At 45.1% G+C, this 24672-nt stretch overlaps 1 protein-coding gene across 1 annotated transcript; it reads left to right on the forward strand.

Moving 5' to 3' along the window:
- Nucleotides 1-1583: 1583 nt before the first annotated feature.
- LOC141082408 (uncharacterized) lies at nt 1584-13968 on the forward strand. The gene is made up of 2 exons (XM_073566347.1): nt 1584-1656; nt 11073-13968. Exons 1-2 carry the CDS (start codon nt 1584-1586, stop codon nt 12950-12952), a joined length of 1953 nt encoding a protein of 650 aa, XP_073422448.1. The 3' UTR covers nt 12953-13968.
- Nucleotides 13969-24672: the final 10704 nt, after the last annotated feature.

The following is a 24672-nucleotide window of genomic DNA, read 5'->3' on the forward strand; positions in this document are numbered from 1 at the left end:
CCAGCACGCTGGTTTCCATGGTGCACAGCGGGTAACTAAGCGACGCGCATGCTTGTTACCCCCGTGTCGCTGGTCCTGATCGCTGATGAGATCTGCCTGTTTGGCAGCTCACCAGCGATCATATAGCAACACACCAGCGATCCTGACAAGGTCATATCGTTGTCGGGATCGCTGGTGCGTCGCTATGTGTGACGGGAGCTTTAGTCTGAATTGATACTAACTTAACAGCACCTGAAAGGGCCCAGGTGTGATCAGAAAGTGAGGAGCAGTAGGGGGACTGGATGCAGACACAGGAGATGATTAATTAGAAGTCACAAGAGGAAATGCAAAGGGAGATAGTATTGCAGCCAGAACACATACCAGTGATAGCAGACAGATACAGGGGTGATTGGGGTTCAGGAAAGATGGGTGATGATGGTTTTGCAGCCAGAACACATACCTGTGGATGAAGCAGATCGATTGTCAGAGTGATAGTAATAGTGAAGCATAGTAATAATAATAATGAAGCATCTATAGCAGGGAGTCATTTTCAGGCATATTTCAGATGTTATCCTTAGAACGACATCCTTGGAATGACAGACCGACATTATACAGTAACACTATGAAGAGATCGGGGGATGACGGTATCATTGTATGTGTCAGGTTCCTATAAGGTGTCAGGATGTCGCTGTCTATTTCTCCATGGAGGAGTGGGAGTATTTAGAAGGACACAGAGATCTGTACAAGAACGTCATAATGGAGGTTCCCCAGCCCCTCACATCTCCAGGTAATAGACAGGACTAAATACACACGGCCTATAATTATCTGTATGTAGAGAATGAATTCAGTCCCTGTATGTGTTTCCTCCAGATCTATCCAGTAAGAGGACAGCACCAGAGAGATGTCCCCGTCCTCTTCTTCCACAGGACTGTAACCAAGAAGATCCCAATGTTCCTCAGGATCATCAGGTAGATGGAGAGAAGGTGTCAGGAGATCTCCCCTATGATGTGTAGACGGCTGTGAAGGTCTTGTGCTCAGTCTTGTTTTATCCCCCAGTATTATATGTTTTATACTTGTGTAATGAGAACGGTGGAGATGGCAGGATTACAGCTGACACCAGTGACCGGAGGTAAACTTTTTACCTCCGATCACAACTGAGCAGTCATGCTGTGTTCTGACAGCGTGGGAACCGCGGCTCTGTGACCGGCAGGGATGATTTTACCGCCTATCAGAAGTGCTACACCGGTGTTTACCACACTGCTACACAGCTTGGGAAACATCGGCTTTTGTGTTGTGCATGTTTGGCTATATTCTGCGATTAAATCAGCAAATATTGCAAATTCAGAGATCGTGAATCGAACATTGAAATATTCGCTCATCTCTCGCCATAATACTGTGTGAGGTGCTGTGGGGCCGTCATACTGTGTGGGAGACCTCATACTGAGCTACAAGACCACACAGGAGAACAATTTCCTTGTGATGAGTCAGAAAGTGAGAAATCCAGGCCTTTGGTCTATCTGATTGCCGTCCTCCTGAATTGATATGGTGTTGTGTGCCAGGAGGGAGACATCGGATAGTACGTTCTGAAGGAAAGCAAAGATATAATGGCAGTAAGAATTCGGATTCCAGGCAGGGGTCATAGTGGAGACACAGAGCAGGAAGAGGTCATTAGCTCAGGTTTGCTGCACTATTGTGGCTTATAGTAAAGGTTATGTACCGCCGCATGGAACCGGAAAGTTCCTGACTGCATAATGCAGAAGAAGCATTCGTAAAGTGTTGCACCTGCCATCTGATGTGTATACTTCTCATCAAGTTCTTGTTAAGTGAAGGAAAGTCTATTTTTGAACTTTGGTCTCCCTCATTCATCTCCATACCATCTGGTCTGGGCCTACTACGACAGCATGCAATCTGCAGAGTCGGGATATATGACTCTGCCAAATATATATTTAACGGGTGGTGTAGAAAATTGCTTTGGAAAGGCTTCTGGGATCGACTTTGAGATTGCCCCTTGCAGACCTGGGGGGCTGGACCCTCATCTGACCTTGTTATCCATGGGCACACCGCTGGTGAAGGTTCCGTCTCTTCCTGCTGCACGCGCCATCTTCCTACTCTGTGGTGACGTCACCGCTACCCGGTGTTCGGGCGGTGTGGAGATTTCCTTCTGAACAGCATCTGCGTCCTGCCTTAGTGTTGCCCCTTGCTGACCGGGGGGTTTTCGCCCTCCTCTGCTCAAGTTAAGGCAGGGCACATCGCTGAAGTTTCTGTGTAGGACTGCTGCGGGTGCCATCTTCCTCCACCTTCAGTAATGTCCCTAGGTGCGACCAATCAGCGACGCGGGATTTCCGTTACAGACAGATTTAGACGATTATATATAGCTGTCCCGTGGAAGCGCTGTTAGGCCGTCCTCAGAGTTTGCTCACTCCTTTCTTCAGCCCCCTGGCCATGAAGTTTTACACTTTTGCTACAAATAAACTACGGACTTTCAATATGGATCAGTGAGTGCTGCAGTCCTTACTTTCTTTGGTGAAATTATATATATAGATAGATATGTGAATGTATATATATATTTGGCAGAGTCATATCTTCCGACTCTGCAGATTGCTGCTGTCATTGTATTATTACACAGGATTCTTATGATGTTACATCGGCTCATCTTCTTCTCATTCAGGTCTCTACAATATCGGATCCTCTCAGTGAAGATCTTCTACAAAAGAGAATTTTCCTGATTTACCCATCAAGGATGGATATGGACAGAGACAAGATGGCGGAGAGGATGTTACACCTCACCCTAGAGATCCTCTTCCGTCTCACTGGAGAGGTGAGAGATTCTGATGACGTCACATTACATCATTCTTATCTATGGGAATAACAGATGGACAGAACTGGAGAGGTGAGGACTCTGGAAATGTCTGTAGTGAGATTTATTAATGTGTCTCTCCATAACCAGGATTACACAGTGGTGAAGAAGACCTCTAGTGATCGCTGTCAGGACCCTGTGTCTGAGGGATGGGGAAGACCCCTGAGCCCAATCACGGGACCTCCACCTCACCCCCTGATCCATGAGGACGTCAATGACCAGAAGATCCTAGAACTCATTTACAAGATGATGGAGCTGCTGACTGGAGAGGTGACACTGCTGGGAATGCTGGGACATTATACGTTAACAGTATTGTCAGAGTGATAGTAATAGTGAAGCATAGTAATAATAATAATGAAGTATCTATAGCAGGGAGTCATTTTCAGGCATATTTCAGATGTTATCCTTAGAATGACATCCTTGGAATGACAGACCGACATTATACAGTAACACTATGAAGGGATCGGGGGATGACAGTATCATTGTATGTGTCAGGTTCCTATAAGGTGTCAGGATGTCGCTGTCTATTTCTCCATGGAGGAGTGGGAGTATTTAGAAGGACACAGAGATCTGTACAAGAACGTCATAATGGAGGTTCCCCAGCCCCTCACATCACCAGGTAATAGACAGGACTAAATACACACGGCCTATAATTATCTGTATGTAGAGAATGAATTCAGTCCCTGTATGTGTTTCCTCCAGCTCTATCCAGTAAGAGGACAACACCACAGAGATGTCCCCGTCCTCTTCTTCCACAGGACTGTAACCAAGAAGATCCCAGTGCTCCTCAGGATCATCAGGTAGATGGAGAGAAGGTGTCAGGAGATCTCCCCTATGATGTGTAGACGGCTGTGAAGGTCTTGTGCTCAGTCTTGTTTTATCCACCAGTATTATATGTTTTATACTTGTGTGATGAGAACGGTGGAGATGGAGGATTAGAGCTGATCATAGATGGGACTTCTCCATCTGTCGGTGACTTTTACAATATTTGTTTCAGAGTGAAGATCTGACCCATATTAATCCTACAGAGACATATTTGAGAGATGATGAGTGGTGTAAAGAGGAGATTCCCACATATGACTACCCAGGTGAGTAGTAACCACTGAATGCAGAGAAGTCACAGATTATTCTCAGTCACCGGCTGTGGCTGCTTTATCGGTGGTGTAGTCCGGCCGTATTACCATGTTACCATTTTGACTCTAGACCACAGCATTCTCCTCCACCCAAAACAGTTCAAATGACTTTGGGCATTGAAAGCCCTTTTCTATAGAACTTACCACCTGGAGGATCCACCTACCCCCTGGGATTAGTGTGAGGGTGATCCCTTAAAGCGATATCTATATGATTACTTGTACCTGACCCAATATAGGCCGAGTGCGCGCTTAAAGAGTCACACCGAATACAGAGTTAGGCCGGAATTAAGCTACCGTGTGATACAAGAAACGCATGAGTCTCTCGCATCAACATCCGGCGCTGCCGCCAGTACTCAGGACTGGAGCTGCGGCTGCATAGAAATACATGGCTGTTGATGCGAGAGACTCGTGCGAGTTTCTCACATCACACACAGTAGTGTGATCCCGGCCTTACATGTCTGCTCTTTTCTCAGTAAAGGCTTGCACACAACTGAAGTTTATTCTCAAGACAAAGAGACAGGAATTAGCCATTCTCTCCTTCACATTAGGAGACGCTGACCGTTACCTGCTCAGATCTGTAACTATAAAGCCAAATGACAGCGTACGTAGAATGTGCTGACAAGATAGAAAATCACTTGAAGAAAAATCTTATGCTGGGCCTGTAAGAGAAAGCGGAGGGTAATGATGCTGTTGGCTTCCTAGATCCCTGAGATCTTATCGGATGAATCTTCTCTCCCTTCTGTGCTGCGGAATGTCTCATGGTCCCTACAAGACCAGGTCCAGTCTTTCTGGCCAATCTTTCCTTTTATGATTAACAACAGTAAGGCTGCGTTCACACATCGCGTTTTTTTCGCGGTGGTTTTTACCGTGCGATTTTGCCACGAAAAAACAGCATCCCATGCAATCCTATAGGATTCTGCAATGCTGTGCTAATGCTACGGGTTTTCCCGCGGCGGAATCGCTTCGCGGTAAAATCCGCAGCATGCTCATTAATTTGCGGAATCGCGGCGATTCCTCCCACATAGGAATGCATTGTTCTGCTTACTTTCCGCATGTGGCTGTGCCCACCATGCGAAAAGTAAGCAGAACATTTGCAGATGTTACCCACGGTCCGGAGGAGAGGAGACTGTCCTCCAGGCTCTGGGTACCATATCCTTGTAAAAAATAGAATTAAAATGAAAAAATCGTCGGGTTATATTCACCTTCCGGCGTCCCGCGCAGCGACCCCAGGACTCAGCGATACACGCGGCAGCTCCCGTTCCCAGTAATGCATTGCGATGCCTTTGCTGACGTCACGTGTCGCGATCATGTAGCGATCTCACGAGACCGCGACCTCAAAGGTCATTGCCGCAATGCATCACTGGGAACGGGACCTGCCGGAGGATCGCGGAGGCCTGGGGATGCTGCGCGGGACGCCGGAAGGTGAATATGGCCTGATTTTTTATTAATTTTTTTACTTACTATTTTTAACATTAGATCTTTTACTATTGATGCCGCATAGGCAGCCTCAATAGTAAAACGTTGGTCACACTCGTCAAACACTATGTTAGACAAGTGTGACCAACCTGTCAATCAGTTCTCCAAGCGATGCTACAGATCGCTTGGAAAATGCTAGCATTCTGCAAGCTAATTACGCTTGCAAAACGCTAGTTTTTCCGCCGGAAAATTGCGGGAATTTAAATTTCCCACGGAATGGAATTCCGGAATTCTCGCGGTAACTTCCACGGGAGTTCCGCAACGTGTGAACATAACCTCACTGCACATTTAGGCTAAGTGTGAATTTCTGTAGAATAACAGCAGAGTTTCCCTTTATCCTGACTTTTCAATTTGTATTAAAACCAACTAACTTCAAGGAGGATTGTGATAATCTCCAGGACAAACATTCCACCTGTGCCATGATAGATCTCTAAGCTGTGCGTGGCTGATGGCTGTAATATACATTTATTCCCGCCTGCAGGAGATGTGTTGGCTCCAGCCCTGGTGTCATGGATTCACTCCACGTCATACATTACATTGTTTTCCATCCTAAGGAATTCAGATTACTGCACAATCTCTCCTGAAATGGGGAGCAATATTATTTTCTCTAATCTTCTGGTCAGGATCCATAGTAGCTCCAATGATCCACCATAAATGAGGGCAACTCTGGTTTACTGTTGTGTAATCTGTATTTGTAGTTTTCAGTTAATGAGATTCTCGTGCTCTGGGGCGGGGCTGTGGGTGGGGTTGTGGGCGGGGCTTTATGTTATACTCTGATTACATATTCATCTGTATTGGCTTATGACAGGTCGCTGACCCCTCACTGACCTGCCCCCATTATTACATAATGCATATAATAGCATTGATGTTATTGTTGACTAGAGGTGTGCCCGATGTTATCGCATCGAGAGGGAAGTGTGTGTGTGTGTACATGTGGGTGTGTGTGTACATATGGGTGTGTGTGTCCCGCAGCTGCCTGGGCACCCACCTCCGTGCAGTCACAGCCAGCAGAAAAGAGGGTGGTTTGTGGCCTGTGCTGGAGTTGTGTGTGTGAGTACATGTGTGTATATGTGTGTATGTGAGTACGTGTGTGTGTATGTACATGGTGGGCAGGCAGCGGCGGGGGGTTCTAGCAGTGGCCAGCTGGCAAGAAAGACAGTGGCTTGCGGCCTGTGCAGGAGATGGGGTGCGGCGTCACCAGAGGGCGCCCGCACCCCATCTCCAGCACAGGCCGCAAGCTGCGGTCTTTCCTGCCGGCTGTGACAGAGGTGGGTGTGCAGGCAGCGGCGGGTCCGGTGGTGGCGGGAGGGTCCCGGCGGTATCCCACTGGTGGTACTGTGGAAGGGCCTGGTATCACCAGCAGGTGCCATATTGGAATACCCATCACTTTGGTATTCCAATATGGCGGTTGGCGTACTTCCGGTGCGGCGCGGTGGATTGTGGGATTTGAGGACATCCAGACGGAAGTGGATGACAGACAATTTAAGGTAAATATATATATATATATATAGATAATGCCTATAATACTGTGGCTATTGTGAGGCTTAGAAAAAAAATTACATCCAGTAAAATGTCACCAGCGGCGCCTGTCCAGTAGCCTCTATCTCTTACTTATAGATGCTACTGTGCAGGCGCCGCCATCGCCGGTGACATTTCGCTGGATGTAATTTTTTTTCTTAGCCTCACAATAGCCACAATATTATGGGCATTATCACCAATAATATCAATGCTATTATATGCATTATGTAATAATGGGGGCAGGTCAGTGAGGGGTCAGCGACCTGTCATAGGCCAATACAGATGAATATGTAATCAGAGCACCACATAAAGCCCCGCCCACAGCCCCGCCCCAGAGCACCGCCCCAGAGCACGAGAATCTCATTAACTGAAAACTACAAATACAGATTATACAACAACCACAAGACGCATTTCATCACCAGGTATCATTGTAATCAGTATAACGGCGCCGACCTGACAGTGTCTGTAGGTTACTGAGCACAATCCGGCTGACAGGTTCCCTTTAAGACGTCTCCGCTCTGCACTATTATACACAGTTCTCTATAAATGTGTAATATTTCTCCATGAAACTCATCTGACAGAAAATATTGGAGCTTACGATAGTTTAGATTGTGACGTCACCGAGCCCCATACTCTAATTACCCCAGAGAGGTTTCACCACTAGCTGCTCATTTATTACTGATGGAGACTGTGGAGTTTGATCATTTCAGTAGATGTTATTGTCTATAGTCACAGTGTTTGATTACAGTAGTGTCCAAAATCCTCTGATTTAACCTCTTCCTGCAGCCAGTTTTGTGTTCTTAATCAGACCTCATTATTAATATCTGACGTGTGTCACTTTATGTGGTGATAAATTATTCACAAAGGATAATAGAAAACAAATGGATCTTACAAATTATTTTCCAGCTTCGCACTATACCCTACATACGGTTGTACACTACTGTCTGGGCACATGGCAGTGCTCAGAAGGGAAGGAGCGCCATTTAGCTATTTGAATGCAGATCTAGCTGGAATAGTTTGCAGACACAATGTATTGGGAGCATTGTTCGTGGTCACCTGGCAGCTCAAAAGATGTCCCCCATGAACATGCTTGGCTCTATCTCCTCTGCTTTCCATATTCCAAGGATTGCCTTGCTCATCGCCCTTTAACACCCTCACATGGAATCTGGACTTACACAGGGACCCCTTGGCTTGGACCATGGTGTTACCTGCTATTCTGTGGTGTTAGATGGCTATTCTGTGGTGTTAGATGTCCACCATGAACCTGCTTGGCACTTTCTTCTCTACTTTCCATATCCCAAGGATTGCCTTGCTCATCGCCCTTTAAGGCTGTTACATGAATCTGGACTTACACTGGGACCCCTAGGCTTGTACCATGTTGTTACCTGCTATTCTGTGGTGTTAGATGGCAAGCAGAATAGTCAGGTAGCTGGGTCAGAACCAGAAGGACAGAATCAGAAGACACAAGAGTAGTCAGTAAACGGGCCACGGTCACAGCAGGAGACAAACACACAAGCCGGAAGCTGAGCACAGAGGACTGAACCAGAGGAGAACAGCGCTGTATCTGGCAGATTCCGGCCATGTGCTTTGCGCTTTAGTAGGGTGTGGTACTTTCCAATTGGCTGAAGAAGGGAGCAGATTACTCCAGCTGGACAGCAGGAACAGATCCCAGATGAGATTGGACACACCATATGCAGAAGCCCTAATATAACTAAATGACAGAAAACCAGAATAGTAGAAATCCCCATAAAGTGATTCCATGTTATTAATTAATTCACTGAAGGTTATAATCTATACACACGGGGTCAAAATTGTTGTTACCCCTCGTTTAATGACAGAAAAACCCACAATGGTCACAGAAATAACTTAAATCTGACAAAAGTAATAATAAATAAAAAATCTATGAAAATGAACAAATGAAAGTCAGACATTGCTTTTCTTTTCCAACAGTTTATTGGGTTTTTAAATTTAAAGTGTAGGGAGGGACGGAGAAGGAAGGGCAGGGAGGGGGGGAAGGAACGAGGAAAGAGGGAAGGAAAGGGGAAGGAGAACTCAAAACAGATCATACATAGACATTGCTTTTCAGCCATGCTTCTACAGAATGTGTAAATCGCAGTGTGTCCACTAATTTGCATCACAGGTGTCTACAATCCTGGAATCCGTGAGTGGCCTGTATAGAGGCTACAGATACTCCCTGTGCTGTGTGGTGACATGGTGCGTATCACACTCAACATGGACCAGAGGAAGCGAAGGAAAGAGTTGTCTCAGAAGATTAGAAAGAAAATTATACACAAACATGTTACAGGTAAAAGTTATAAGACCATTTCCAAGCAGCTTCATGTTCCTGTGACTAAAGTTGCACATATTATTCAGAAATTTAATATCCATTGGACTGTAGCCACCCTCCATAGACATGACCATATGAGGAAAATTGATGACAAACCAAAGAGACAGATAATACGAATGGTAACAGAGCCCAGAAAAATTTCTAAACAGATTAAAGGTGAACTTCAAGCTGAAGGAACATCAGTGTCAGATCCCACCATCTGTCGTATGAGCCAAAGTCGTCTTCATGGGAGATGACCAAGGAGGACACCATTGTTGAAAAAAAAATCATAAAAAAACAGACTGGAATTTGCCAAACTACATGTTGACAAGCTACAAATCTTCTGGGAGAATTTCCTATAGACAGATGAGATAAAAATGGAACTTTCTGGCAAGGCACATCAGCTCTATGTTCTCAGATGGAAAAATGAAGCATATCACAAAAAGAACACTGTCCCTGCTGTGAAACATGGAGGAGGCTCTGTTACGTTCTGGGGCTGCTTTGCTCTATCTGGCACAGGGTGTCTAGAATCTGTGCAGGGTACAATGAAATCTCAAGACTATCAAGGGATTCTAGAGAGAAATGTGCTGCCCAATGTCAGAAAGCTTGATCTCAGTCGCAGATCATGGATCTTGCAGCAGGATAATGACACACAATACAGGGCTAAAAACACGCAAGAATGGCTAAGAGGAAAATATTGGACTATTCTGAAGTGGCCATTTATGAGCCCTGACCTAAATCCTAATGAGCATCTTTGAAAAGAGCTGAAACATGCCGTCTGTAAAAGGCAACCTACAAACACGAGACAACTGGGGCAGTTGCTCTTGAAGAGTGGGCCAAAATACATGTCGAGAGGAGCAGAAGTCTCATTGACAGTTACAGAAATCGTTTGATTGCCATGATTGCCTCAAAAGGTTGTGCAACAAAATATTTTAGTTAAGGGTGCCATCATTTCTGTCCAGGCCTATTTCATGAGTTTTACTTTTTTAAATTCTGTGGAAGCATGGCTGAAAAGCAATGTCAGACTTTCATTTGTTAATTTTCATAGATTTTTGATTTATTATTACTTTTGTAGGATTCAAGTTATTTCTGTGACCATTGTGGGTTTATCTGTCAGTAAACGAGGGGTACCAACAATTTTGACCACATGTCTAGGAGGAGTGAATATTTTGACTCCACAGCAACTTTCTGGAAATTAACACGTAGTGGATGTTGGAGAGTGAAAATTACACATTTGCCATTTTATTACCCAACACATAGTGCCCAGATTGTGCTCCAGGAGACACACACCGCAAATTAAGTGGGTTCCTCTCACTATAATATTGCTAAATACAGGGATCCTAAATGTTGTTTGCGCACACTGCAAGACTCAGAAGTGAGAGCGGATTTTGCTGGATTGGTTTATGGAAACCTTGTTGCTTTTCAACAGCCTTTGAGCCACTAATAGTGCGGGAACCTCTGTTTTTCCATTGACAGATGATGGACCTGAGTGGGGACTTGTTTTTTTGTGAGATGAGAATTGGTATTATTTTCACCTACATAACATTGATTGGTTTCTTTTTATTTGATATTTGGGAGGCAGAATGAACCAACAGTTGAACACCACACACTACTGGCTCATCCAACAAGGTTTTCTATTAGACTGTGAATTGTCATTGTCTTGGCAAATAATTAAAGTTCTTTACATAAACTGTCCATAAAAATGGCAAGCTAAGTAGAAATGTTCAAAAATATAAAACTCAAGGATATTTCATAAATAAATAATTGTTTTTTATCTTAGCAGATGACTGTACCAGGAGATCAGAGGGACAGCTGACATCTTCAATTTTTAAATCTGATAATCTTGAGATCCTACAAGATACAACTGAAGTGAATGCCATTACTCCTGATATATCATCATCTATTCACAGCAAAGATCTGTCATCTGATCCTATGAAACAGGTCCCATCTTCTGATTCATTACTGACTACTATGGAAAATCAAAGTCACAAAAGAGGCATTAAAAAACAAACTGTTCCTAAAGCAAAGAAGTCATTCTCATGTTCAGAATGTGGGAAATGTTTTACATGGAAATCGCATTTTGTTACTCACCAGAGAACTCACACAGGGGAGAAGCCTTTTTCCTGTTCAGAATGTGGGAAATGTTTTAACCAGAAATCAAATTTGGTTAATCACCATAGAACTCACACAGGGCAGAAGCCTTTTTCCTGTTCAGAATGTGGGAAATGTTTTAACCAGAAATCAGATTTGGTTAATCACCATAGAACTCACACAGGGGAGAAGCGTTTTTCCTGTTCAGAATGTGGGAAATGTTTTAACCAGAAATCAGATTTGGTTAATCACCATAAAACTCACACAGGGGAGAAGCCTTTTTGCTGTTCAGAATGTGGGAAATGTTTTGCACATAAATCACATTTTGTTAGACACCAGAGAATTCACACAGGGGAGAAGCCTTTTTCCTGTTCAGAATGTGGGAAATGTTTTAACAGGAAATCACAATTGGTTTATCACCATAGAACTCACACAGGGGAGAAGCCTTTTTCCTGTTCAGAATGTGGGAAATGTTTTAACCTGAAATCTGTTTTGGTTAATCACCATAAAACTCACACAGGGGAGAAGCCTTTTTGCTGTTCAGAATGTGGGAAATGTTTTGCACATAAATCACATTTTGTTAGACACCAGAAAATTCACACAGTGGAGAAGCCTTTTTCATGTTCAGAATGTGGGAAATGTTTTAACCAGAAATCAGATTTGGATAGTCACCATAGAACTCACACAGGGGTGAAGCGTTTTTCCTGTTCAGAATGTGGGAAATGTTTTAACCAGAAATCAGATTTGGTTAATCACCATAGAACTCACACAGGGGAGAAGCCTTTTTCCTGTTCAGAATGTGGGAAATGTTTTATACAGAAATCAAATTTTGTTACTCACCAGAGAACTCACACAGGAGAGAAGCCTTTTTGCTGTTCAGAATGTGGGAAATGTTATGCACATAAATCACACTTTGTTAAACACCAGAGAACTCACACAGGGGAGAAGCCTTTTTCATGTTCAGAATGTGGGAAATGTTTTAACCAGAAATCAGATTTGGTTAATCACCATAGAACTCACATAGGGGGGAAGCGTTTTTCCTGTTCAGAATGTGGGAAATATTTTGCACGTAAATCACTGCTTGTTACTCACCATAGAACTCACACAGGGGAGAAGCCTTTTTCCTGTTCAGAATGTGGGAAATGTTTTGCACATAAATCACTTTTTGTTAGACACCAGAGAACTCACACAGGGGAGAAGCCTTTTTCCTGTTCAGAATGTGGGAAATGTTTTAACTGGAAATCACAATTGGTTTACCACCATAGCACTCACACAGGGGAGAAGCCTTTTTCCTGTTCAGAATGTGGGAAATGTTTTATCCAGAAATCAGATTTGGTTAATCACCATAAAACTCACACAGGGGAGAAGCCTTTTTGCTGTTCAGAATGTGGGAAATGTTTTGCACATAAATCATATTTTGTTAGACACCAGAAAATTCACACAGGGGAGAAGCCTTTTTCATGTTCAGAATGTGGGAAATGCTTTTGCACTAAATCAGAGTGTGTTAGGCACCAGAGAACTCACCCAAGGGGAGAAACCTTTTTCATGTTCAGAACGTGTAACAATTTTTAACCAGAAAGGGAGTCTTGTTCCACACCAAATAACACACAGGGGAGAAGCCTTTTTCCTGTTCATAATCTGGGAAATATTTTAACCGGAAAGCATTTCTTGTTAGACATCAGAGAAGTCACACAGGGGAGAAGCCTTTTTTATTTTCTTAATATGGGAAATATTTTACTTGGAAATCAGCTGTTAATAAACATCAGAAACGTCACATAGGGGAGAAGCCTTTTTTATGTTCATAATGTTGGAATAGTTTTAACCAAACTTGAATTTTTTTAAATGGGCTGTCTCTTGTCATTCCTCATGTTTGCTGACAAAGGGATAAAACAAAATTTTATTAATTCCAAATGTAAAACTATACCCATAATTCACCCCCTGAATATTAGTCAGTAGGTGACTAAGAGAAAAAAACATATACCCCACATTTCAGTATATAGGGTGAGGTGATGTATACACACTCACTCTCCAAGCCTCTTATTTCTACGTGTTTCATTGTGATCACCAAAGGCGTCATCAGGTGACTATTTAATATTGATCTATATTCAAGCGAGACTGGACAAAAAAAAATTAAAATCGTGTATCATGTTTTCCGAAACAGAAAACTAGCCACATATTGGCAGATCCCAGACTTCAAACTATATACTTCCTAGTTTTTACATCACGAGGGACACGGATCTATCATTCTACAGGAAACAACCTAGGGGTCTTCAGCCTCGGTTGGAAGAATACAGATCTGCTCCATTGACTATCGTTGAACCATGGATACGTTTGGAGAAGCCAGGTTGTGATCCTCGGATCAACTGGCCTTGTACCTTGTATGGACTGAATGGATTGTCATCTTCCTACACTTGTCGTTACCTCCTCTCTGTGCGTGCCACAGGTGGGGTAGTGACCCTGGGAGTGAATCAGCGGAAGAGTGAGACTCTGTAATGTGCACTCTGTTGGGTATGTTGCTGGGACTGTTCTTTGTGTTATCTGCCTGTTGTGTGGTTCAGTAAAGCATTGCCCACACTGTTTTACCCTCACTGTGTGTTGTCTGAGTAGCGTGATGCCCATGTTAAAGGGAGAGCCGGTGCTCGGTGGGACGATCCCTGATTCATGTGGTTTCAGCCAGCGGACCGCAGCACCCGCTGACCACCCCATGTCTTCACAGGCATGCTTCAATAGTCTCAATGTGAGGCTAGAAGCTGCTATAACCCGATCGGCTCTGCTACATACAGGCAATGATCAGATCACCTGTATGTAGCAGAGTTGCTCACTTGCTATGAGCGCCAACCACTGGGCAGCGCTCATAGGATCCGGCAGTGACAACCATAGAGGTCGGCTGGAGACTTCTGGTTGTCATGCCAACTCATCGGTGACCCGCGCTCATGTGACAGGGTCACCGATGTGCGGGATTTCTGGCCCATCATGTGCGAGAAAAGATGTAGGCTCAGCGCCGGTGCCCACATCAAAAGGACGGAGTCCGACATCAGTGTACATTTACACCCGATGTCACAAAGGGGTTAAAGGGGATTGTTTTTACAGACAGAAGTGGTAATCAATCATGTATACATACAAATAACTACAAAAATACACAGCTTCTAATGTTAAATAGTATAGAGTTAACACAAAAAAATATAATTTGTGTAAATCGTGTAGATATAAAAATTCCGGCAAATGTCCAAAACCACAGCAAAGAGGCAGAGATGCTGACCTGCCCAGGCCCCCAAACAAATGCACTGTCAGGGTGAGTGGGCCCATATAGTTTTTTTTAAATCAGATAAATTTTTATTTAACCAAATTTAAGGTACAAAACAAAAGAACAAAAATCGCAATGAGAACAGCATTAACAATGGACATTAGTTTCAGAAATTCCTTTCCCCTCCCCCCATTACATACAAGAGCAGCAAATAATGCATGGTGTAACCTAAGTTCAGGGTCATCTTCTCTCCACCCAAGGTGTCCACAGTGTCTCAGATGTTCTTTTGCCTTTTCTCTTAATGTAAATGTTTTTTTCCGTATTCACAATATAGTCAGACTGTCTGAAAAATTCCCTCAGTGTCGGCGGATCTTCATTTATCCAGTGTCTGGCGATCAGTTTTTGCGCAATATATAATAATCTAGCTATAGCCACCTTATATTTATTATGTACCTGGACCTCCTCCACATATCCCAGTATACACACCACAGGATCCCTCTCAATCCTACAACCATACGCGCCTCCTATGGCATTAAGCACCGCCGTCCAATATGGGTTCAGATTTGGACACTGCCATAACATATAGAGAACTCCAGCCCCCTCCATTCGGCACTGAGGACACTCAGAAGTCTGTCTCAGACCCGCTCTATACAGCCATCCAGGAGTCCTATATACTCTATGGAGTACATATATCTGCGAGAGTCTGCCCGGTTCACTCAGCGATAATTGGGGTATATATTCCATAATCACTTCCCATTTATCTTCCTCTATCCTACCCAACTCCTCCCATTTCCCCTGTGCTCTAATAGGATAATTATTTAAAAAAGTATGCATTAGATCCTTATAAATGCCCGACACTACCCCTTTTGTTCCCCCCTCTGCACAGACATAATCAATATATCCTTGTGAATCTCCATATTCATCGTTCTACTCTGCGTAACATAAGCATGCCTAAACTGCCCATATTGAAATCTGCAGACCTCCCGTAGCCCATAATCTTCCTGGAACTTTCCAAAGGGCACCAGTCTCTGTGCGTCCTGCACCTGAACCTTGTACTGTATTCCCAGTCTCATGCAATTTTTAAATTCTCCCATTTTAACAAATTCTGGTAGAGTCTCATTTTGCCATATCGGGGAAAAATTTGTCAAGTGTTCCAAACCCCTCATCTTTTTAATTGCTTCCCAGACTTTATGTATCAGCGCTAAAGTAGGATACATCAAACCCAACTTCCTAAACCTTCCTGCCTCCAACCCCTGAACCAAGGGATCCCTCCCCGTCACCTGGACGAAGACCCTTTGTATTGAACCAGCCCCAGACACATCCCTCCACCCCCTCATCTGTTGGCCCTGAGCAGCTAAGTAATAAATCCAAGGGTTCGGAAGCGCCAGTCCCCCTCCATCCTTGGGCCTCTGTAATATCTCAAGTCTGATCCTTGGCTGCTTTTTTCCCACACAAGATCCCTAAATATAGAGTAAATAGCATGAAACCACCGCTTAGGGAACCAGATAGGGGCATTGTGCAAGGCGTATAGCAGTTGGGGCATCAAAATCATCTTAATCAGATTAATTCTTCCCACTACTGAAAGATACAGTTTACACCACACCCCTACTTTACTCCCAAACTTACTCAGCAGTGGAATCAGATTCAAATCTGCATAGCTCGAAATCTGAAGTGTCACCTGAATGCCCAGGTATTTAAACTGTCACACCACTGCCAACCTACTACCCTCCCCCGACACTGGCAAATCAACAACACAATCATCTACAGCCATGACAGTGGATTTTTCCCAGTTAATTTCTAATCCCGATATAGACCCAAATGTTTTAATAATTTCCATTGCTCTCAACAACGACTCTCCGGAATCCTCCAAATAAAGCAACACATCATCTGCATACAGTGATACTTTTTCTTCTACCAAGCCATATCTGAACCCTTTAACCGAAGCCATCCTCCTAATTGTCTGCTCCAGGGGCTCCACTGCCAATGCAAAAAGTAGCGGGGACAGCGGACACCAGGGGCTGGCTGGCACTTTTCAGCCTGGGGGGCAATCACAAGGCAGTGGCCCTCGAGTTGTGGTGGCCCACCTCTGTCCTGCTTATCTCTGGTCGCTGCATTAAAGCAGCAGCAATGACAAGCTTTAAAGACAGGCTGGTACATAGATATGCGAACAGAACAAAGCTTGCTGCATAGATATGGGAGTAGAACCAAGCTTACTGCCTACATAGATACAGTAACAGAAGCAAGCTAACTGCATAGACACAAGAACGGAACCAAGAATACTACTTAGATAAGGGAACTGAAACGAGCTTACTACAGCAATAAGGGAGCAGAGCCAAGCTTACTACAGAGATATGGGAGCAGAGCCAAGCTTACTACAGAGATATGGGAGCAGAACCGAGCATACTACAGAGATAAGCGAGTAGAACTGAGCTTACTACAGAGCTATGGGAGCAGATCCGAGCTTACTACAGAGATATGGGAGCAGAAATGAGCTTACTCCAGAGATATGGGAGCAGAACCGAGCATACTACAGAGATATGGGAGCAGAACTGAGCTTACTCCAGAGATATGGGAGCAGAAATGAGCTTACTACAGAGATATGGGAGCAGAACCGAGCATACTACAGAGATAAGCGAGTAGAACTGAGCTTACTACAGAGCTATGGGAGCAGATCCGAGCTTACTACAGAGATATGGGAGCAGAAATGAGCTTACTACAGAGATATGGGAGCAGAACCGAGCTTACTACAGAGATAAGCGAGAACTGAGCTTACTACAGAGCTATGGGAGCAGATCCGAGCTTACTACAGAGATATGGGAGCAGAAATGAGCTTACTACAGAGATATGGGAGCAGAACAGAGCTTACTACAGAGATATGGGAGCAGAAATGAGCTTACTACAGAGCTATGGGAGCAGATCCGAGCTTACTACAGAGATATGGGAGCAGAAATGAGCTTACTACAGAGATATGGGAGCAGAACCGAGCATACTACAGAGATAAGCGAGAACTGAGCTTACTACAGAGCTATGGGAGCAGATCCGAGCTTACTACAGAGATATGGGAGCAGAAATGAGCTTACTACAGAGATATGGGAGCAGAACAGAGCTTACTCCAGAGATATGGGAGCTGAACCGAGATTATTAAGTCTACTACATAAATACGGGAACAACACCAAGCTTACGGCATACATATGGTACCAGAATCTAGATTACTACATCGATACAGTATCAGAACCAAGCTTACTGCTTAGATATGGTACCATAACTGAGCTTACCTTCAAACATACAACTCCGGAAACACGGACATGTAAACACACAGTACGCAGGGGTGTTGCTAGGGTCCTAAAAGACCAGGGGTCCAAGCCCCAAAGTGCATGTTTCCCCATATGACCGCCCTATATCCATATAAAATAGCATCTGTAATTACAGTATATCACTGTTGCTAGCCAACAACACACAATGCAAAGACCAATATTATCAAAATGACTACTACAAAAGACCAAACAATACGGCTGCACAATGTCCACTATCATCACCAATACACAGAGAATACAAAATAATATGACCATTATCTCTACATAACAAAACACTCTATACAAAGACCAATGATACCACCATACACCTTCTACTACATAATGACTGAAACACATTAACCTGTTACTAAATAAAAAAAATAAAAACCCTACTAAAAAGAGCAATCTTACCACCTTACAGTAACTGTATATTGGTAGATACCAGTCCCACAGAACATACACGTGATTACAGTACAGTTTAACTTACACATGACGTTCTTTCTGATTCGGGTTGTTCACTTTTCCAGTCTTTTCCATCTGGCCCAGACCTCCATTACCACTTCTCCAGCCACAGCTTGTCTGCACAGATTACAATAAAAACACATTTAAAGCGACGTAGCCATCTATTTCCAACCTACAAAAACTCCCCACTCTGCGTGCACTTGCGGTGTGGAGCACTGACCCCAATATTTAAAAAATTATGGCATCATTAGGATTACTCCCTCCCCAAAAAATTCTATATAATATCCCAAGTGCCCCCTTCCAGCAACAAATACTCTTGAGTGTCCACTTAAAGTTAATAATGCCCCCCCCAACAAAAATAAATAATGGGACCTGAGTGCCCCTATCAAAACTAATAATGTCTCCTTTTATAATAAATAATGTCCTTTGAGTACCCACACAGCTCTGTATATACAGAATGATAGTCCTACAGCCCTCAATACACAATATGATTTTCCCCAAAGCCCTTTATAATACATTGAGGACCCCAGAGCTCCCTATATATAGTAAAATGGCTACATAGCCCCTATATACAATATGATGTCCCCACTGCCCCCTATATATTGTATGAAGGTCCTCACTGTCCTATACGTATCATACAGTGGGGAAAAAAGTATTTAGTCAGCCACCAATTGTGCAAGTTCTCCCACTTAAAAAGATGAGAGAGGCCTGTAATTGACACCATAGGTAGACCACAACTATGAGAGTCAAAATGAGAAAACAAATCCAGAAAATCACCTTGTCTGATTTGGCGGATCAGTTTTTTTTCCCATTGACTTGCATTACTGGCGGATCTTGACGGATGGGGATGGCCATCCGTTGAATCCGTTTTTTGCGGATCCGCCATTTTTTTACTGTCCGCTGACATGCCCAGACGGAGCATGTAACGTTTTTTTGGCTGAATGATCCGCATTTTTGTATTGCGCATGCCCGGAGGCATGAACTCAGCCGGCAATTTAACCCTGAAATACTTTCTGGCGCACGGAAAAATTCTCCCTCTCTCTTTCTCTCTCTTTCTCTTCCCCAAACTGCGGTTCCTTAAAAATTCTTCAGCCAACGGATCCGTAAAAAAAACGGTCCGCTGCCGTCCGTTTGCATCAGTTACGAACGGATCCGCTTTCTGCCATTTTGGCGGATTGTAACTGACAAGAAAAAACTGAGGTGTGAAACAGGCCTTAGAGGGACACATCAGTCACAGTCACATTAACATTTTAGATGTCTGTGAATGTGGATAAAACACATTTTCCCATACTTGCTGTGCTGGAGGAGCCTGCCTGGGCTGGAGGACACACGATCAGTAGTGCACTCAGTGGAGCGAGTCACGAGTGGACAGTTTGAGGCCTGAGGCTCTCACTGTGTGAGCAATGGCGGCTGATCTCTGCCTCTTCTCTCAGATATGGCTGCGGACGGTTCAGAGACGTGCTTACGTAGCACGCTGTACACATGACCCACCCACCCGCCTCTCTCTGAACCTCGGCCAGATCCTCCAATCACAGGCTGCCACGTCTGTGCTGTCTCACTGTCTCAGTCAGCCTGCAGTGACAGTCTGACTCTGTGTGCAGTGACTGAGTGCCCCTCCCCATGTCTCTGTACTGCTACACAGTACTATAATGAATGATGCAACCTATGTGTGCTGCCGTGTCCTGCCCACCCCCCCTGTGTCAGTTAATGTGCTATGTGTGTGCGGCGGCCCGCCCCCCGTGTCTGCTAATGCTATGATAATGTCACATAGCATTTAGCAGACACATGGCGGGAGGGCGAGTGGGCGGGGCGCCGCACACACATAGCCTATGTGTGTGTGGCTGCAGTAGTGCCCGGCCACCCGCCCAGCAACCCTGTCTCAGCTAATGCTAACCTATGCCTATGCTATGTCTGTGTGGCAGGCAGCCCGCCCGGCCCCCCTGTGTCTGCAGCTGCTAGTGCGGCGGCCGCTCTCCTCCTCCTGTCTGCAGTCCTCTGATGATGCCGACAGTACTATTATGTACACAACAAGCACTGTGGCCCTGTCCTTCTGCCAATTAACCGGCCCGGGGGGAAAATTCCTCCCTGCCACCCGGCCCAGCCCGCCACTGGTGGACACCCCTGCCTAGTCCCCCTATGAAGCGAAAAACTCCCAGACATTTGCCCATTAACTCTGACCCTAGCGGTCGGAAAAGTATATAGCAACCGTATCCATGAAATAAAGGTTGGCCCAAAACCAAAGCGTTCCAACACCCTCCAAAGATACTGTCACTCAACACTATCAAACGCTTTACACATGTCCAATGATACCACAACCCTACTGCCCCTATTGTCCGACGGCAGCTGCAAGTTCAGAAAAATTCTACGCAAATTAATCGCCGTAGACTTATTTGGCATAAAACCGGATTGGTCCGGATGGACAAGATCCTTAACCACACTCGCCAAATGGCTAGCCAAAATCATTACATCCACCGTCAGCAACGAGATGGGCCTATAAGATTCTGCCAACCCCGGATCTCTTCCCTATTTCGGAATGACCACCACCACCGCCTCCCTCATGGACGCCAGTAATTCACCCTCCCGAAGAGCCTCTTCAAAAACCTTTTGCAGTCTGAGTGTCACCATCTCAATTAATTGTTTGTAGATTTCACTCGGATACCATCTGCCCCCAGGGCCCTATTATTAGCCATAGATGTAACAGCCATTTCTATCTCTTCTTTTGTTATGGGCAGCTCCAGTCTCCCCCTATCACTGTCTTTAATCCTCTGGAGCCCTGCTTCCTGAAGAAAACCCTCTATGTCCCCAAATGAGTCCCCCAATCCCGAAGAATATAACTGATTATAGAATCGTCTAAATTCCTCCAAAATACTCTGTGTCCCCCACCTCCCTTCCCTCATCAGTCTTCAATTTATATACATAAGACGATTCCCTCTGCGCCGCTACCGCCACTGACAACAGAGGCCCCACTTTTTCACCTTCATCATAAAATTGCATTTTCTGGAAGGCCCTCCTCCTCTCTGCTTTCCTCAGATACACCTTATTAACCTCTTCCTGTGCACCCCTTAGCCTACTCTGATTTTCTGCTGACGGGTCCAGTACCATATCCCTCTCCACCCTCTCCAAAGTTTCTATTATTTTCCTGTCTTCTAGCTGAGATTTCGACCTACACCTGGAAATGTCTCGAAACACGAGACCCCTTAGGACCGCTTTCATAGCGTCCCACACCACCCGACTATCAGCACTCCCTTCATTAATCCGCCAATACTCCTCCAATTCTTCCTTGATAATATTCATATCAATATATTCCAGCCACACTGGGTTCAACTTCCACCCACCTCCCTTCCCATTCTTCCCCCCTACCCATCTAATGGACAATTCTAGAGGCTTATGGTCTGGAATCACCCTTGGGAGGTATTCCACTCCACAGACCAGTTGTGTCATTAGTTCATGTCCCAGTGCCATATCTATTCGTGAGAGAGACCCATGTGTCGCCGAATATGGCCCAGGAGGTCCCTTCCAACTCTACGATTCTATGATTCTATTCTAACTGGGATGATTTAGCGAATCCTGCTTTGAGCAGGGGGTTGGACCAGATGGCCCAGGAGGTCCCTTCCAACTCTACGATTCTATGATTCTATGATTCTATGAATAACAAGAGTAGCACACCGCGTTCTCATTCCTCACCCTCCACAGGTCCATCATTCCAATCTCTGTAATATAATTCCCAAGTACCGTCAGTTTCCTAATGCTTTTACCTGCACTCTGTTTAGGTCTATCCCGCCCCTCATCTATAACATTATTGACATCACCAATAATAAGTAGTGGTAATCCCGTACCCCGCTTATATAATTCCATAACCTCACATAGCTTTGTCCCGCTACATGGCGGTGGTATGTACATAGCTACTATACATAGTGATTGCCCATAGATTCTACAAATAACAAAAATATACTGTCCTTCACTATCAACATGGCTTTCAATTTCTTCACATGGCGTAGACGCTCCTATTAATAGAGACCCCTCTAGCATATGAAGAATACGTGGAATGATATGCTCTCCCAATCCACCTCCTCTTCAACACCTCCACCTTTTCCCATAGTAAATGAGTCTCCTGGAGGCATAGAACTTTTTTTTCCATAAGCTTTTTATTAAATTTAAATAAAGTCATTAACAACAAGGTAAAACAAAAAAATTAGTCTCACTGTGTCCTATATTATTATTCAGTTCGTCTTGCAATGTAGTGGGTCTCCAGCCAATAGTCGTGACTTGCGACTTATCATAAGAAAAATGTTTTGGCAGGGGCGTGGCTATGTAAGCGACGGAGTGAGGACGCGCTTTGTGGAAGCTCCTGTTATCCTGATAATATCCGGCCAGCGGACCCCTGCTTCGGCAGCACACTTGCCTGTCTTCTGACCCCTCTGGACTCGGGGCCGCTCCTGGACCCCCGCGGGAGAGCGGGGCTGGATTCTTCAGTGCCTGCGGCTCTGTGCACTTGGGCGGCCGGCGGGGCCTGCACAGGGCGCCGGTCATCTTGGAGGCGCGCGCTCTGCCTGTGAGAGATGCGGCGCCGGGCTCCATCGCTGCAGCGCTGAGGATGCCGGAGGACGGTGAGCGGACAATCTGACCAGTTGTGAGGGACAAGCGGTGTGTGCCCTGAAAAATTGGGCCCCGCGTCCCCCTCTTTACTATATCGCCTGCCCAGCCAGCGCCATAACTATAGGGATTTGGATCCCTCTCTAACTGTTGTCCCTGTGGGGTCCTGAGGGTCATTCCCTGGGCTGTGGGGGCCCTTGCCTGCCTCCTGGGGCTGGACATTACCTCCCTGTGAGACACTGCGGGTCTGTGCTGCTCCTGGGACCCTGCAGCCATCATCTGATCATTATACCCTGTCTGTAACTCTGATTCAGAAGACTCCAGAGTGCACTGTTTCTAATACCCGGCTGTGCCCTATTGCTACTAAAATGAGTCGTTCCAAGGGGTCTGGAACAACGGCTGAAAGGCTAAAGGAATATGCCAGAATAGACCATGCTGAGGGCTCAAGATCTATTAAAAATAGTCCCTCACAAGCTCAGCGTAAGAGCCGCCCCTCTAAAGGTGGGGAAGAGAGTGAAGAGGAGGAATTAACCCTTAAACAGGCGTCCGAGCAACTCTTGCAGGCCATCTCCTTGACCAGGACATCTTGGTCTGGGAAGATAGAGGATGTATACACCGAGGTGGGATGCCTCCGACAAGATATGCAAGCCATGAAGGGCCGCATTACGGAGGTGGAGACGTGGGTATCCCAGTTGAAGACACCATCACACCCATGGAAGCTAAACTAACGAAAGTGGCAGGCTCCATGAATGTGTGGAGGCAAAAAGCAGATGACCTGGAGAATAGAATGCGTCGGAACAACATCAGAATTATTGGCCTCCCGGAGCGATCGGAAGGACAACACCGGGAGCAATTCCTAGAAGACTGGCTTAAAACCACTTTGGGCGACGAATTCTCCTCAATCTTTGTGGTGGAAAGGGCTCACAGAGTCCCTACTAGGCCTCTTCCTCCGGGAGCCCCACCTAGACCCTTTCTGGCGCGCATCCTCAACTGCAGGGATAGAGACGTGGCTCTACGTCTGGCGCGGAAAAAGAGTCCTATCAAGTTCAACAATGCCACGATCTCGATTTTCCCGGATTTCTCTGCGGAACTCCAGAAACAACGGGCGCAGTTTACGGAGGTCAAAAGACATCTACGGGAGAGGAATGTTGTGTACTCGATGATTTACCCGGCCCGGCTCTGGGTGGTTCACCGGGGCTCTACTCTGTTTTTTACAGACCCGGCAAAGGCGGCGGAGTGGCTGCGATCCCATGGAGGGTCTGCTGAAAAAGAATCCTAATGCATCTATTTTTACAGGATGAAAATGATGAAATGGTAAGACAGGATGTTGAGAAGGCTGAACTTTTAAATTCCTATTTTGCATCTGTTTTCTCTCAGAAAGGAAATGTAACATCAACTGTTATTCACTGTCCTATTAAGGGAATAGAAGAATCCAGGATATCTATAAACAGAAAGATAGTGAGGAAACACTTAGCTAACCTAAATGTATTCAAGTCTCCAGGTCCAGATGAATTACACCCCAGAGTACTGAAGGAGATAGCAGAAGAAATTTTTGAACCCCTCTCCATAATCTTTGAAAATTCTTGGAGAACAGGAGAAGTGCCAGAAGACTGGAGAAGAGCAAATGTTGTTCCTATCTTCAAAAAGGGGAAGAAGGTGGACCCAGGCAACTATAGGCCGGTGAGTCTGACTTCTATACC

The sequence above is a fragment of the Dendrobates tinctorius genome, unplaced genomic scaffold, assembly GCF_039654945.1.
Source record: "Dendrobates tinctorius isolate UK_male_01 unplaced genomic scaffold, ASM3965494v1 ptg000017l, whole genome shotgun sequence".
Lineage (NCBI taxonomy): Eukaryota > Metazoa > Chordata > Amphibia > Anura > Dendrobatidae > Dendrobates > Dendrobates tinctorius.